We start from the raw sequence: 15,303 nt of genomic DNA on the forward strand, positions 1-15,303 counted from the left end.
TTTGTCAAATTGCCAAATACAATCTTGGGGACTACCCAAGGGTAGTCCCCAAGATTGAATTTTGAGTATTGTCATTTCATTTTTTGTAGTCTTCTCAGCAAATCTTTTTATTTGATTCCCATATCATGGGCGTCCAAAAAAAATTAAGTAGCCCATCATCTTCGGTCGTCCGCCATATTGAATTTAGAATGACGTCACTTAGCTAACTATGCATTGTGATCTAAACTATACGTGTAAGCAAAATTTTATCTAAATCTGTTCAGTAAGTATAATTGCTATTAAATTGATAAAAACAGTATAAGTTAAATAAAAGCATTACCAATGCATTGCATTATGCATATACCTTAAGGATTTTAAGTAAGTATAAATTAATTTAATATAAATAGAATATAATATTGTAATGCCCGTAATAGGTACTTTTTGACATACGGATGTAAGTATATTGTAAAACGCTCTTTTTACAGTAAACATTATATTAGCAAAATAATTACAGAATACAATTTTAGACATTCTTTTGACAACGTCCAGCCAGAGAGAATAATAATCGAATAGTCGCCGCGTGACATATCTTCTCTTCTGCCAGCCTGCCCGCGCAGCCGAATACTTCCGGAAACGCCCGATGTCATCGGCTAGGATAGCGGCGCGTAACATCGGCCATCCTGCAAAGTGAATACCGTAAGGTATTCACAAAAATAAATTTGAGAAAGTAGAACTGAATTGGGTACCTATATTTTAAACAAATAGGGCCCAGCAACACAAATCAGAATGCTCATGTCTGCACACAGAATATGATCAGAATGCTCATGACTACAGACAGAATATGATCACAGACAATGAATGACAGAATATGTTCATGGTCACAGACAGAATATGATCAGAATGCTCATGGCTACAGACAGAATATGATCAGAATGCTCATGATTACAGACAAAATATGATCAGAATGCTCATGGTTACAGACAGAATATGACCAGAATGGTCATGGCTACAGATAGAATATTATCAAAAGGCTCACGGCCACAGACAGATCAGATTAAATAAAATAAACAGTTACGCACGTTCGCATTGTCAGCCTGAAGTGTTGCGCCACCGATTTGACTACACATGACTCCAATCATTCCTGTCTCCAATGATTTAGTTTCTAAAAAAACAGCCTCTTCAGTGAGCCAAGCAGCAGGCATAACGAAGTTTTTCTTATGAATGTCGTGAATCGTAGTAATGTACAGACATCAATTCCATAGGCATTCCCGACATATTTGCTTCAACAGACGTAGACGTTACCATGGTAACTAAAAATCTGAGAATCTGGTAATTTTAATTTTGGCATTCAATGATTCATCACAGATTTATTCCGATAGTTCTCTTCACATTCGAATTCAATGTAACTTCAAATTATCATTTGTCTTATCCCACTTCTGAATGTAAAACGCTCTTTTTACAGTAAACATTATATTAGCAAAATAATTACAGAATACAATTTTAGACATTCTTTTGACAACGTCCAGCCAGAGAGAATAATAATCGAATCAAAGAGAATTATAATATATATGGAAAAATCGAATAGTCGCCGCGTGACATATCTTCTCTTCTGCCAGCCTGCCCGCGCAGCCGAATACTTCCGGAAACGCCCGATGTCATCGGCTAGGATAGCGGCGCGTAACAATATCGTCGCTGTAGGTGGAGAACTAAATAACTCAAAATTTCTAGTTTCGAGATAAACGCGACTGTTTTTTTCCTTATTTTTAAGCATTACTAAAAAACTATAAATAATTTTAATGTCGGTATTTTTATATATCTTGGGTCTTATTATCTATTATATTATGCATTAACAAAAAAAAACTCTGACCTGAAGAATAAAAATATAAAAAAATAAAAACTTCTTATTTAATTCTGCCACAACAATGTTTTGTAAGTTTGCTGAAATAAACTAAATAACTCGTATAGTTATTTAGTTTTGCCACACTAGAAACCATATGGTAAAGTAATTATAAGGTTAAATAATTACAATTATAGAGTTTATTAAAGTGAATACCATTAGGATTTTCAATGTCTAAATTAAACAAATCAAGTTGTTTAGTTCTTCTACACACTTGATTAATTTTGTTTACAAACAATAGACTCGAGAAAAAATTAAACAACTCACTTTATTTAATTTCTTTACTATTGAACAGATTAAAAGTCGCAGTTTATTGATTTTATTATTTAATTATTTACTTTTTCTTCAACCAAATATACCTATATTATTTGAATATATTTATTTCTCCACTTTTAACATAAAAAAGCTATAATTTCGAAACGGGATAAGATAATGAAATACTTGCTAGGCCAAAATATGCGCCATGTTTTGGGCAACACAAAAGTGATGAAAGTCCAAAATGACCAAAATCTGAGTTATTTAATTCTCCACCTACAACGACGATATATAAGTAGTTATATCCTCATTGGTCATATTTTGTCATGTGCCAAAAAATACTTTGAAGTACATATGCCTTTTAGCCCGCCTTCAAAATTTTTTGTATCATAAAATAAAAATATTACGAAAAATAATATTTTAACAGATTTTTACCTAAAACCTCAGCATGTCGCGTCGACACGTAAGTAAAATTTACCAGAATTTACAAAGTAGCTCATCGTCACCAATGAAGAATTTACAAGGCTATAAATCGAACCAATTGAAGATATTACTACTTACTTGCTTTTAGAGTACTTAGGATCCTTTCTTTACATTCCAACGCTTTTTGTTTGCACATTTTCTGCTGCAAAGCAGTAATCCAGTTTTAGGTAGGTACCGACCTACAAAGCAACCACTCCTGTGTTTAAGTTCGGAAGGTTGCATGTTTGTATATGGTATAAAATTAATACCAATTATGAAAATATGACACTCATTACTACTGTTTCATTATTTTAGGAAGACTTTGATGAATTTTGTGATCCAGAAAATCCAAGAACAATAAAGTATGAAGATGTAGTGGATGCCGCGGATAGAATACGGCCATATATATTAAAAACTCCGTGCTTTGTAAGAAACTTACAATATATTCTTATTACTAACTGATTCTGTAAGGAACGGAATTCAGGTCTGTAATACCCCATTGGATAAGTACCTAAATATTTTTTATTTCAGCCTTCACATCATCAAAAAGATTTTTCTATTCACATATACTATAAATGTGAATTTTTACAAAAGTCTGGAAGGTAATTGAAAGATAATTTATTTCATAGTTTAATTAGATTTCATTATACATTGCATATCATTTTTTTTTCTTAGTTTCAAAGGAAGAGGTGCATCAAACACACTTCAACTTTTACCTTTGGATAAAAAGAAACTTGGCATAGTAGCAGCATCTATAGGCAATGAAGCATGGGCTCTATGTTACCATGCTTTTAAGTTAAACATCCCTACTATTATAGTTATGCCTAATAATGTACCACTAGACAAGATATTGAAATGTCATAGTCTAGGTGCAAAGGTAATTCTGCAAGGAAGTAATTTAATGGAATCTCAAAGATACGCTCGAGCAATTGCTCGAGATAAAGGGCTTACATACATTAACGGGTAAGTCATCGTGCTTGCAAGTAAAATTCAGACGTTTTTACGCCACATGAAATTATGGGCAAACGTTAAGGATGCATGGCAATTATTTTGTAAAGGTTTCCTGAATTCGTATTATCTCACACTAACTACTTACTAGATAATATGAACAGTATCACCACCTCATTAAACAAAATAAGTGTAACACATTACGACCCTGTGGGCAATTAAGATTTTTTCATTCAAAAAATTAAAATCAACCTTGATTCTTAATGGATAAATGTTATTTTCATACCAAATATTTGCTTGCATGTACTCGCAGACGTGATCATCCACATATGCTGGCAGGTTTTGGTACTGTAGGATTAGAAATTTTAGAACAAGTACCCTTTGTGGATGCTGTTATAGTGCCAGTAGGTGGCGGCGGTCTTATATCTGCCATAGCCAGAGTTATCAAACACGTGAAACCAACGTGTCTTGTTTATGTAAGTTAATCTCATATTTTAAAGTGGCAATGATTAATTTAACCCGCAAAAATATATTTATTATTAACATAATTTAGGGCGTTCAAGTCGACAATATGCCTGTTTTTTTCAAATCTTTGGAAATAGATGACTTATTAACTGTGCCTATGCAGTCAACTATGGCGGATGCTATAGCCGTTACAAATGCAGGAGTTAATGGTTTCCATAATGCTCGACCATTAGTGGACGAAAATGGTAATATCTATTTATTTATATTACCTACGACATGATTATACAAATTTGAATCGATTTCACTTATTTTTTTCACTGTGGCAGTTACTTGTCAATGAAGACTGGGTAGCTCGCTCAATACTACATTTAATGGAAATGGAGAGATTTGTAGTCGAAGGCGCGGGGGCATGTCCACTAGCAGCAATAATTGGAAACCTAGTACCGGAATTGAAATTAAAAAAGTTAGTAAATATATTTCCTAACCGTAATCCTATACTAATAATAATAAAAAAACCGGCACTGTCTTGCAGATTTACCCATCAACATTGATTTAGTTTTGCTTATCATTATTAACACCCTGCGCTATTTTACAAGTGGTGGGCCTCGCGACCCAAGAGAAGGCCTCATAAGATCGCCCTCAAGGGCGGTTGCAATCTTTCAAAGTGGGTTGAGATTGCCAGCAGCCGGACAGATAAAATTTAAAAGGGTCGAAGTTTGTACCCACATTAAGTACATAAGGATTGTGTCTGTTTTTTATGATAAACCTAATCAGAGTTCATCTTACTATATTTAACCTCAGTAAAAAAGAAACCTGGTCTGATTTATAACGTTTTTGGGAGATTGAGTATTTTTTAATTGTTAAGGGGTCGCGTATTAAAAAACACTGCACTACAAAATCTTAAAAATCCTGTATTCTCTCAGAGCGAATTTCCAATTTCACATTGACATTCATAAACATGGAAGAATGAACTGAACAATAGGCATTCTCACAACATTGACCCCGTTGTGGAAAGTGATGTTCAGCCAATCTTTGTTTCTTTTCGGAATTATGCGAATTGAAATGTTTTTTTTAGCCGCACGTTCGTTTTATATCTCTCACACAGTTCATTCTCTAAAATATCTATGAGCACTTATCAATAAATTAGTAGTTTTATATTTAATTAAGATAATAACGTTTATTCATCCAAATTATAGGTACATATTTTTTTTAAAGATGATTTCCACACAGGTCTCTGCCTGTACGTAGAAATCGGTTTTAATTTCACATACTTTTTTATTTTAATTGCAGTGTTGTTTGCGTTCTGAGCGGTGGAAACATTGACAACCTTCTGTTGTCACGTTGTTTGGAAAGGGGCCGAGCTGCCGAAGGTCGCCTAGTGAGATTCAAAGTAAGGACACTACATTAGTTACTGTCAAATAACCAAATAGATTAAGTTAAAATATCTACGTCTCACAAATAGACAATAGCAGGGAGTAATTAGGTAGTAAATACTGAACATACAGAGTCATTAGGTAGTAAGTACTTAACATACAGAGTATTAGGTAGTAAGCGCTAAACATACAGATTTTTTACACTTCTAAGGAAAGACTATTATGTAGTAACATTTAAATAATCACTAGTAATGCGTATAAAATAAATAATTCTGACGTGATTTCGCATTGCGAATTAGGTTTGAGTATAGTAGATACTATAAACTACATCAATTAACCAGCATACAAAATAAATGCGATTTAATTCTCGTCAAATCGACGCCAGGCATAAAACTTGACTTTTATCCCCAAAAATGTAGGCAGAGGCGCAACTTATACAATTCGCGGAGCCGATTTGCTCCCTGGGATAATATAATAAAGACCTACCCACAAATTCTAATAACGGGCAAAATATGTGTAATTTTTCAAAATTCGAATCTGGGTCACACTAAAACCCTCGCGGTTGTGTAATTGCACTAAGCCAATGAAGCGAAATTTAAGAAAAATATGTTGTTGCGCAATCGTATACCGACCTACTTGTCTAATTAGTTAAAGTATTGTGCATTTAACTGTAAGATAATAAAAATGCAATTTTTATTGACAAAGTACCTACTATAAATATTATAATACCACAGACTGAAGGACTACTACGTATACATTTCAACCTGTTTATATTTTATACCTACTTACGAAATGCGTGAGATAATAATTTTTTTAAATTATATTACTAAGTTAAATTCGCCAATACACGTTACCTTTACAGGTTGGCACCAAAGACAATACCCCTGCAATCGCCCATTTGTGTAAGTTACTCGTAAACGGCGGGTTCAATATTATCCAGCACTTCCATGAACATATCTGGATCGACAACGAGGTTTACAATGTTGAGGTATTTCCAGTCGATTTCTATTAATAATTTCTACTAGTGTTAACTATTTCATTTTTACTTACCCATAAATTATAGTAATAACATTATCGGTTGATTACAATAAATTATCTCGATTACCTACAGCTGTTTTCAATATACGATCTCAAACTTAAGTCCGATTCCGTGAATGGTCCAATCAAAATAGGTGATTTGTAAGCATGTAAAAAAAAATCGTTCTTATTGGTTAATTTATGATATAGACTGAAAAAAGCAATTGCAATCGGTTATTGAATGGCGGTTAATCTTCAATCAGATTTAGGCAATAAACCAAGTAAATCAATTGCAAATATTAAAAAACTTTGGTTGTAGATTCCAAATATTTACTACGTATATTGTACCTATACCACTTTTCCGAAATCGTGTTTTATGTTATAATCTAGAATATAATTACTTAGCTGTTTTCTTTACAGATAAGGGTTGTGTGTGAAACAAGAGGTCTAGACCATGCCTTGGAATTAAAAAGAATAATTGAAAGAAATTATCCCTGCACATCTGTTTTCGAAACGGAGCCATTAAATGATAAAAGAACTTGTCCTTGCTATGTCCGGAAAATAGTTTAAATCACTATCATATTATTAACAATACTTATATATCTACAGTTACAGATTATGGATTTGTTGAATTTTTTATTGCTTTAATTAATAAACTTCACATTAATTGTTTACGTACTGATAATAGAATTTTTACTTGCTTATCTTATAGCAATAATTAAAAAAAAACAAAGATACTTTGTCAGTGCTACATCTGTACATATAATAAAATATTATACATTTCAAGCAATAAAATACATGATAGAACATAATATTGTTTTCTTAAAATACCTATTTGTATTATGCACATTGATAATTATTATCCATAAATGTAGCCATTTTGATATCTCTTTTGCTTAAACCCTCCACATCATGAGATGATAGTGTTACCTGAAATAAATGTAATTGAAAATTTTACCATTGACTGATGGCATAGAAACTTTTATTAATGATTATTATAATTTTGACCTGAAAACTTTGCATTAGTATTTGTTTAATATTTTATTGTGTTAAATTTGTTGGGATAAAAATATATTTTGATGTAATCGCCTAGCTGCATTTGGAATAATTTTTCATGCCTAATAACTATACCCACGAAAATGTTATTTTCAATGCAAAAAAAAATGAAAATATATTTTCTATGCACCAACATAAACTCTTAATATGACCATCACAAATTATTTACTTATACAGCTTTAATAATAATAATAGGGTCTGCCAACTTCATTATTATAACTACAACATAAATCAAATCAAATCAGTCATTATGCTGATTTCGAAACCAGCTCCAGTAAGCCACAATGTGTTAGAATATTTTTTTTTTTAATTAACGGATAATGGACTTTATTTTCCACATAAAAACGCATTTTTTTTATATTATTTGAATAGTTGTTCTAAAATGTTGGTTAAATTGTATATGAACTGCTTAGCCTTAAAAAGAAAATTGGACAATCGATTAACATGTTGCCAGAGGTGTTAGTAATGCAGTTAAATAACAACAAAAATTTAAAGTGTGCAGTATTCATTTATAAGTTTTGTTACTTAATATACTCATAATATATTTTCTATCTAAAATGCAAATATTTATTTGTTAAAAGGCAACCATGAGGTTGTGTGCTGATTTGCAAAATCTTATTTTCGTTTGCTTATTCTGTTCTTGATATTTAGTTTATGGTCATACATTTAGTAATAGGAGTTATAGAGCCTTTAAGGTGCAAATGTTTAGTTTACAACTTTTTACAAAATTTTCTTGATAAAATTGTTTAATTCAGTCATGAAAAGTGGTTGCAAACTGATATAGTTTACAAAGTATGTTCAATGCAAATGGCAACCACCTGGCCTTATTACAAAAAAAAATATGATTGCAGACTAAAATTAACTACTTGTTTCGTTTTGTTTATTATTTTAAATGTAGATACATTGTAAAATTATTATTATATAGTTTGATTCAATTGAAGTTAACAACTCAACCAAGTGGTTGCTAACCAGTGGTACAACCTTGCCTGAGACTGTTTTTCTTAACATAATTATTTTTTAATATTATAGGTACATTCAGATTACCGCCTGACTGTGGAATGATAATATTATATATTTCAGGCAATTATATTATTATTATTATTATGGTAATGCTGCAATCAAGCTGCAGAAGTGCACATTGATTTACACCCAGAGCTTACTATTTTCTTTAGATGTAAAACATAATGACAACTTGGAGCAACAAACCCATGTAAGATTCCCAAAAACTTTACGCCTGATTTAACATTCAATATTATTAACTGGATATAAAAAACATGTAACTTATTCTGTGTTTAAAATATATTTGCTAAGAAACGAGCAAATAACAAATTATATATGAAATATAACATTACCATATAGACAAAATTATGGTAAGATACATTATACCTCAATATGAAAATGTAACTAATTAGAACTTGTTTATGAAAATCTAGTTGTTTCCATCCTTCTTGCTTGTACACTAATTGACAACATAAATGAAAGTTTAAATGTGTTTATTGTTATTATGGACCTACACTTGTTTAACTAGGACTACAAATGATTAAACTTACCTGGAGTTTATTATAAACATTGAACCACTCAGGATGATGATCCATTTTTTCAGCTAACAAAGCCACTCTAGTCATAAAACCAAATGCTTCATTGAAATTCTTGAACTTAAACTCCTTTTCGATTGCATCTCTATTGCTTTGCACTTTCCATCCACTTTTAAGAAGAGGCTGAAGCTGAGTGTCACGATCTTCTTGCGTTAATTTATCAGCCTGCGATAGTATACAATACAGTTAGACAAACAATACAATAAGTTAAATAATTATAAACGACAAGCTTTATTCTTACCATTTTCCTTATAGACGTTGTTGAGGACACACTTGCGTTACGGGCGGTGACTTGACGGCCATTGATCGTAACTTGTGCGCGGCGAACCGGCCCCGCGGGGTGAAAGTGTATCGCTACGAACCGCGCACACAGGACTTTGCATGCAGCCATTATATTGTAACTGACAATTTTTTTACTTATTTACGCAATCTAAAAAAATGGTCTACGTATTTTTAAATTTAAAAATTAATTGTTCATAATTGAAAATCTAGACTAGCTGACAAATTCAATATATATATTTTGTAAGTTCTAATTAATGAAATACTTATTTTGCTAATACAACTGAGGTCTGAGAAATCTGTAAATTGAATGCCACTCAAAACGCAGATGACCGGCATAGATGATAGTATTATGATATGATGAGTTATCCTTCCCAATAACCAATTCCTTCTTATTTTTCATCAGAGACCAATAAACTAGATTTTTCATCACAAGTACCTAAATCCTGTCAATCTGTCAAAAGAACCGCCACTTTTTTGACATTGTTGTTGGTATATAAAGTTAGGCCGGATTTACGTAACCTATAATACCTATGCTACTTTCATTAGCGAAATTGCCTATTGAAAGTACAATACTCAACCATAACTTTGACCGTAACTGCCTACTGCTGCATAGTCGATCTGAATTTGTAAGAGACTTGTAGGGACTATAATTACGGATTATAGTCCCTACAAGTATAGGTATATAAGATTTTAAAATTACTTCTCTGATTTCGGAACGACACCCTTGATGCATAAGTCCAACCTTAGCTTGAGGTATGCAAAGACCATATAGTCAGAGCCATAAGATAAAGAGTTTAAAAAATATACACGCCGTAGGGGCCTGGGGCGCAAGTTTTAAATTTTGTCTTTCCAGTTCCATTCGTTATATTTATTACTAGCTTTTGCCCGCGGCTCCGCCCGCGTTATAAAGTTTTTCGGGCTAAAGTTTTCCGTTATAAAAGTCACGATATATATTTTCCCGGGAGCCTATGTTCTTCCCAGGGTCTCAAACTGTCTCCATACCAAATTTTATCCTAATACGTTGGGTAGTTTTTGAGTTTAACACGTTCGGGCGGACCGATGCAGCGAGGGACTTTGTTTTATGATATATTTTTCTAGAACTTTTTAAGAGGAACAATCCCGTCATACATTATTGTTGTATAACTTTAACCGTTTACGCAGCGCACGCAACAGAAGCTCTCAAAACTAATAAATTGTCCCTGTTTTTGCATCATGTTTCATTACTGCTCCGCTCCTATTGGTCATAGCGTGACGATATATAACCTATAGCACTCCAGGAACAAAGGGCTATCCTACACAAAAATATTTTTTCAGTTCGAACCGGTAGTTCCTGAGATTAGCGATTACTGCTCCGCTCCTATTGGGCATAGCGTGATGATATATATAGCCTATAGCATTCCAGGAACAAAGGGCTATCCAACACAAAAAGAATTATTCAGTTCAAACTCCTAGTTTATGAGATTAGCCATTACTGCTCTGCTCCTATTGGTCATAGCGTGATGATATATAACCTATAGCACTTCACGAACAAAGGGCTATCCAATACAAAATGTTTTTTTTAGTTCGAACCGGTAGTTCCTGAGATTAGCCATTACTGCTCTGCTCCTATTGGGTATAGCGTGATGATATATAGCCTATAGCACTCCACGAACAAAAGGCTATCCAACGCAAAAAAAAATGTTCAGTTTGGACCGGTAGTTCCTGAGATTAGCCATTACTGCTCCGCTCCTATTGGGTATAGCGTGATGATATATAGCCTATAGCACTCCACGAACATAGGGCTATCCAACGCAAAAAGAATTTTTCAGTTCGGACCGGTAGTTCCTGAGAGTAGGCATTACTGCTCCGCTCCTATTGGGTATAGCGTGATGATATATAGCCTATAGCACTCCACGAACATAGGGCTATCCAACGCAAAAAGAATTTTTCAGTTTGGACCGGTAGTTCCTGAGATTAGCGCGTTCAAACAAACAAACAAACAAACTCTTCAGCTTTATATAATAGTATAGATAATAGGTGAATCAGGAAGCAAAAACTTTGTACGCCTTTTGCCTTTTTACGAAAATTACACAGAAGGAAGAGTTTCCATATATATTATAATTCTCTTTGAGGATGAGTATTATATTTGGCTGGAGTGCAGAAAGCTTGGCAGAAAACCTCAGCGGAAAGCTAAGATTTTTATATATTATGCAAAATCAAGATAAAACATAAAAAACATACACTATTATGAGTTTGACACAAATGTAAACTTACTCTTTTGTTTATAGTTAGACTGTGGTTGAACAAAACGAAAACATTCTCTTTTTAAACATATCACGCACACATAGGTTTCCGTATATCACTGACGTCTATTATACTGTGAGATTATACTAGTACTGAGAGTGTAATGGCTGCCATACATGCTACGGTCTATCGGAAAGGTCCACCGGTGCAGGTATGCTTGCGCCGGTAGACCGAAATGTGTGTGGGAATAGACCTGTGCAGATTTTTGAGCCTGTGCAGGCGACCGGCGCAGGATCGAAAATCAATTCTTTCAATTGATACCTGCGCAGGCATACCTGCACAGATGACCTCTCCGGTAGATCGTATCGTGTATGGCTTACATTAGACGCTGGAGAGACGTGAATGTCATATATATTATAACCAACTTTTCTCGCGACTTCGCCGACGTGAAAACTCTCCACACATAAAAAGTAACCTATGTCCTTCCCAGGGTCTTAAAACTATCTTCATACCCAGTTTCATCAAAGTAGTTTTGAGATTATGATACATTTTTCATTGATGCTCTGCCCCTATTGGTCATAGTGTGATGTGTAGCTTGTAGGCTTCCTAGATAAAGAGGTATTTAGCACAAAGTATTTTTCAATTCATACTAGTAGTTCCTAAGATTAATGTGTTCAAACAAGCAAACTTTTCAGCTTTATATAATAATCCAGATTATCTTTGAATGTGGGATGGCAAGATTAGAGTTCATATAGAGGAGTGCAGAAAAATAAAATTTATGTATTATACTTGTAACAAATGTATTAAATTTTATGGTTGAATTTCAACCGCTGGACGACCAATAATTTTTATAAATTGTTAATGCTTAGAAAAACATTCTATGTAATTTAAAAATATTAAGCTTTAATCAATAGATACTTTATTTACTACCAATACAATATTATGTTATGCCTTTTATGCCTCTGTCTGTTATAACATATTGAACTTTATCATTAGCCAAGTCAGGTGCAAATGTGACAATTAGTTCTTTAACTAGTATCTTGTCATTACAGATCTCACTTTCAAAAGCCTTTATTTTGTTGACATCAATTGTTTTCATTGTTTTTCTTACCCAAAGTCTGGTAGAAACCATGTTAGACCATGCTAGCCCAAGTGAAGGCAACATATTGTCTGAATTATTAAAGGAAGCTGTAACTTGATTTATGCAAAGAACTGCCAACTTATATTGCTGACTGAAATTAATTAGAGCCATTGAAAGCTCCCGTAACTCTTCAGCTCTTTGAACATAGTTGCTATTATCAACTCTAAAAGGAGCTGCAATAGAATCAATAATAATAAGAGAAAATCGATGTTGACTTAACAATTTTGGTGACCTCACTTGGATACAGCTTAACAAGTCTCTAGCTTCAATTATGTGCTCCACAAATATATTTTTACCATAATCAACATTAGGATCGTAATTTGGTACACATCTTTTTATTTCATTTAATCTTTTTATGGGAAATAAATCTTCAGTACAAATGTAAAGGACGGATTTTGGCCAATTATGTAGAGCTGCTTGTATTCCAAGTTGAGTTTTCCCTGTGCCACTTTCACCAAATATTTCTGTGATTGTTCCTATTCTGTATCCACCTTCGAGAACAGAATTTATTTCACTGCAACCTGTTGTAACTTTCGTGTTTATATTACGTTCATGAAGAATTCTCTTACTTGTGAGAATACTTGAAGGTGACATTTCGTTAGCAACATAACTTTTAATTAATTTTATATCTTGTGTTGATAGATTAGTTTTTTTTTTTATTTCCCAAACGGACAAAACTAATATTTGCTTAGCTGTGTTTATTCCAGCTCTTTCTATGTTTTCATATAGTTTTGGTGGTAGTATTAAGTGTAAATGGCTCATCATAAAAGAAATTATAGTTACTTTCCAAATATTTCGCTCCCTTTATTTAAATATAAGGAACATTTGTAAAAATCAGTAGCCAACATTAAGTAAGTACTTGATGTAACAGGTGCGGTGACAGGTACAGGGCTACCAACTCTTTAAAAAAAATAGCCCTAAAGTTACGATAAAATATCCCCAAATAACCCTAAATACAAATGCAAAAACTCCAAGAAACGCCCTGGGGGTCTAGACAAAAACCTTTTTCTGTTAGCGTTCACGCTTACGGAAAGTTCAAAATGTATGAAAATGACATATGCTGAAGAGAAGTCACGTGACTGCTGCAAAAATTGGTAGACAAAAATTTTCAATTCGACATTCGGAAAGAAACGTTAACGTTAGCGTGACTAATAAACAGTCCATAGAGAAATGAAACATACAAATGGTAGACAAGTGTCATTTTTGACAACTGAAACTGCTATTTAGCGCAATGATAAAAGAAGTATAGAGGATGGGTAATATGGTCACGTGACATGCGGCACATTTCATGAACAAAATGGTGCCGACTCCGCCCCTTACAATAGTGATATGCTAGTACCGAAAATTTTGTTTCGACATCGAAGAATTAAGAGAGACAAACAAGCCCCAAAAAGATCAAATACGAAAGGGGTTAGGAACTACCATAATATAAATATAACAAATCATAATGTAAACAAACAAACTGAAACTGATTTATAAGTAACAATTGTTAAACAAAGCAGTACCTGTTGTGACAAACATCCAGTTGTGTTTGATCTATATTTGTATGTTGCACTATTCCTTGCTAAAAATTTAAGTTACAGATTAAGATATTTATTTAATACATGATAAATGGAATAAGATAGCGTAGCCAGCAATTATTTGGTTGGTTTTATTTTATTTTATTATTATGCTCTTTGATCGAGAAACATAACTATGGTTCAGCAAACTAAAATCAATGACCGTAAAAATGGTGGTTAAGATAATCAATTATAATAATTATTTGCAATAACAACAATATGATTATGTATCTATTTCCGTGCATGCAAAGGTTGCTCGAAACATAAGACCGCCAATTGTAAAAATATATCTTACATTTCATCTTTATGTTGTTTCTTTTATGTTTATCTATTCTTTTATGTAACAATTCTAATTTTATTCATAGCAATATATTAAAGTAATATTACTACTTATTAGGTGAAGTATAATAATCATTACTATTTTACTTATCGCGAATATTGTTGGAAAACAGTTATCTTTACTCGCGTTAATTAAACGTGTGGTTTATGCATATCTTCTCAAAATGTAAAGAAATATGTATTTGGTGTAGGATTCCAATCACGTCGCTCAATATTCTCAATTCATTTTGCCTTGGTTTTTAAATTTTTTGGTTATCTTAAAAAATATTCTAATTTCACTTAGTTTGTCCTTCTGAATAATACAATATTGATGTGTGCTCTAACATTCTTTCAAAGACAAAAACCGTAACTGATAAACGGGCGTCTGTTAAAATATCGATATCAATAATTTCTAAACAAATCCACCCACCCATCCCTAAGCTCGTGTGTAAACAAACATAATGATTTTAATGTGTATAAATCACGCCTAAAAGGGTCCAAAGCTTAACAAACCAGATCCACATATAATTTTAATTGATAAAAACACATCCAAAAAGTAAATATACAAAGATATTTGCTAATTTTCGGTAAAAACAGTTACTAACCTATGAAAAGATATTTCGGGGTCTTTCTTGCGTGAATTCGATTTGCATCCTTTCACACAACACTGAGTCATTTTCGAAACTTAACAAATACACTAATAAACACACTGAACAATTGAGAATATGATTAT

General features: G+C 32.9%; 3 protein-coding genes across 4 annotated transcripts; 1 reads left to right on the forward strand and 2 right to left on the reverse strand.

Annotated features, from left to right (window-relative positions):
* Positions 1-2,336: 2,336 nt before the first annotated feature.
* On the forward strand, positions 2,337-7,208 carry LOC115446945 (L-threonine ammonia-lyase). Of its 2 annotated transcripts, XM_037438212.1 has the most exons (10): positions 2,338-2,594; positions 2,909-3,019; positions 3,125-3,195; positions 3,269-3,556; positions 3,855-4,017; positions 4,095-4,248; positions 4,325-4,469; positions 5,297-5,396; positions 6,242-6,367; positions 6,817-7,208. In XM_037438212.1, the coding sequence occupies exons 1-10, from the start codon at positions 2,580-2,582 to the stop codon at positions 6,964-6,966; spliced, it is 1,323 nt and encodes a 440-aa protein (XP_037294109.1). In that variant the 5' UTR covers positions 2,338-2,579; the 3' UTR covers positions 6,967-7,208. The 2 variants fall into 2 exon arrangements, with proteins under 2 accessions (XP_037294107.1, XP_037294109.1); XM_037438210.1 differs by lacking the exon at positions 4,095-4,248 and having other exon boundaries at positions 2,337-2,594; positions 4,333-4,469; positions 6,817-7,205.
* LOC115446946 (probable pterin-4-alpha-carbinolamine dehydratase) lies at positions 7,020-9,791 on the reverse strand. Its single transcript, XM_030173795.2, has 3 exons — positions 9,289-9,791; positions 9,003-9,212; positions 7,020-7,326 (listed from the first exon to the last, which is right to left on the reverse strand). The coding sequence occupies exons 1-3, from the start codon at positions 9,436-9,438 to the stop codon at positions 7,237-7,239; spliced, it is 450 nt and encodes a 149-aa protein (XP_030029655.2). The 5' UTR covers positions 9,439-9,791; the 3' UTR covers positions 7,020-7,236.
* A 2,536-nt stretch (positions 9,792-12,327) lies between these two features.
* LOC115446947 (DNA repair protein XRCC3) lies at positions 12,328-13,890 on the reverse strand. The gene has a single exon (XM_030173796.2). It carries the CDS (start codon positions 13,456-13,458, stop codon positions 12,493-12,495), a length of 966 nt encoding a protein of 321 aa, XP_030029656.2. The 5' UTR covers positions 13,459-13,890; the 3' UTR covers positions 12,328-12,492.
* Between the last annotated feature and the right edge of the window lie 1,413 nt (positions 13,891-15,303).

Source organism: Manduca sexta, chromosome 13 (genome assembly GCF_014839805.1).
Source record: "Manduca sexta isolate Smith_Timp_Sample1 chromosome 13, JHU_Msex_v1.0, whole genome shotgun sequence".
Taxonomy (NCBI): domain Eukaryota; kingdom Metazoa; phylum Arthropoda; class Insecta; order Lepidoptera; family Sphingidae; genus Manduca; species Manduca sexta.

Coding starts and splice junctions, on each gene's coding strand:
- LOC115446945 (XM_037438212.1), top strand. Junction 4,018..4,094: donor AACCAACGTGTCTTGTTTAT/GTAAGTTAATCT, acceptor AACATAATTTAG/GGCGTTCAAGTCGACAATAT. Junction 6,368..6,816: donor ACGAGGTTTACAATGTTGAG/GTATTTCCAGTC, acceptor TTTTCTTTACAG/ATAAGGGTTGTGTGTGAAAC.
- LOC115446946 (XM_030173795.2), bottom strand. CDS start 9,438: ATGGCTGCATGCAAAGTCCTGTGTGCGCGGTTCGTAGCGATACACTTT. Junction 9,213..9,288: donor CAACGTCTATAAGGAAAATG/GTAAGAATAAAG, acceptor ATACTATCGCAG/GCTGATAAATTAACGCAAGA. Junction 7,327..9,002: donor ATGTTTATAATAAACTCCAG/GTAAGTTTAATC, acceptor CATTTATTTCAG/GTAACACTATCATCTCATGA.
- LOC115446947 (XM_030173796.2), bottom strand. CDS start 13,458: ATGATGAGCCATTTACACTTAATACTACCACCAAAACTATATGAAAAC.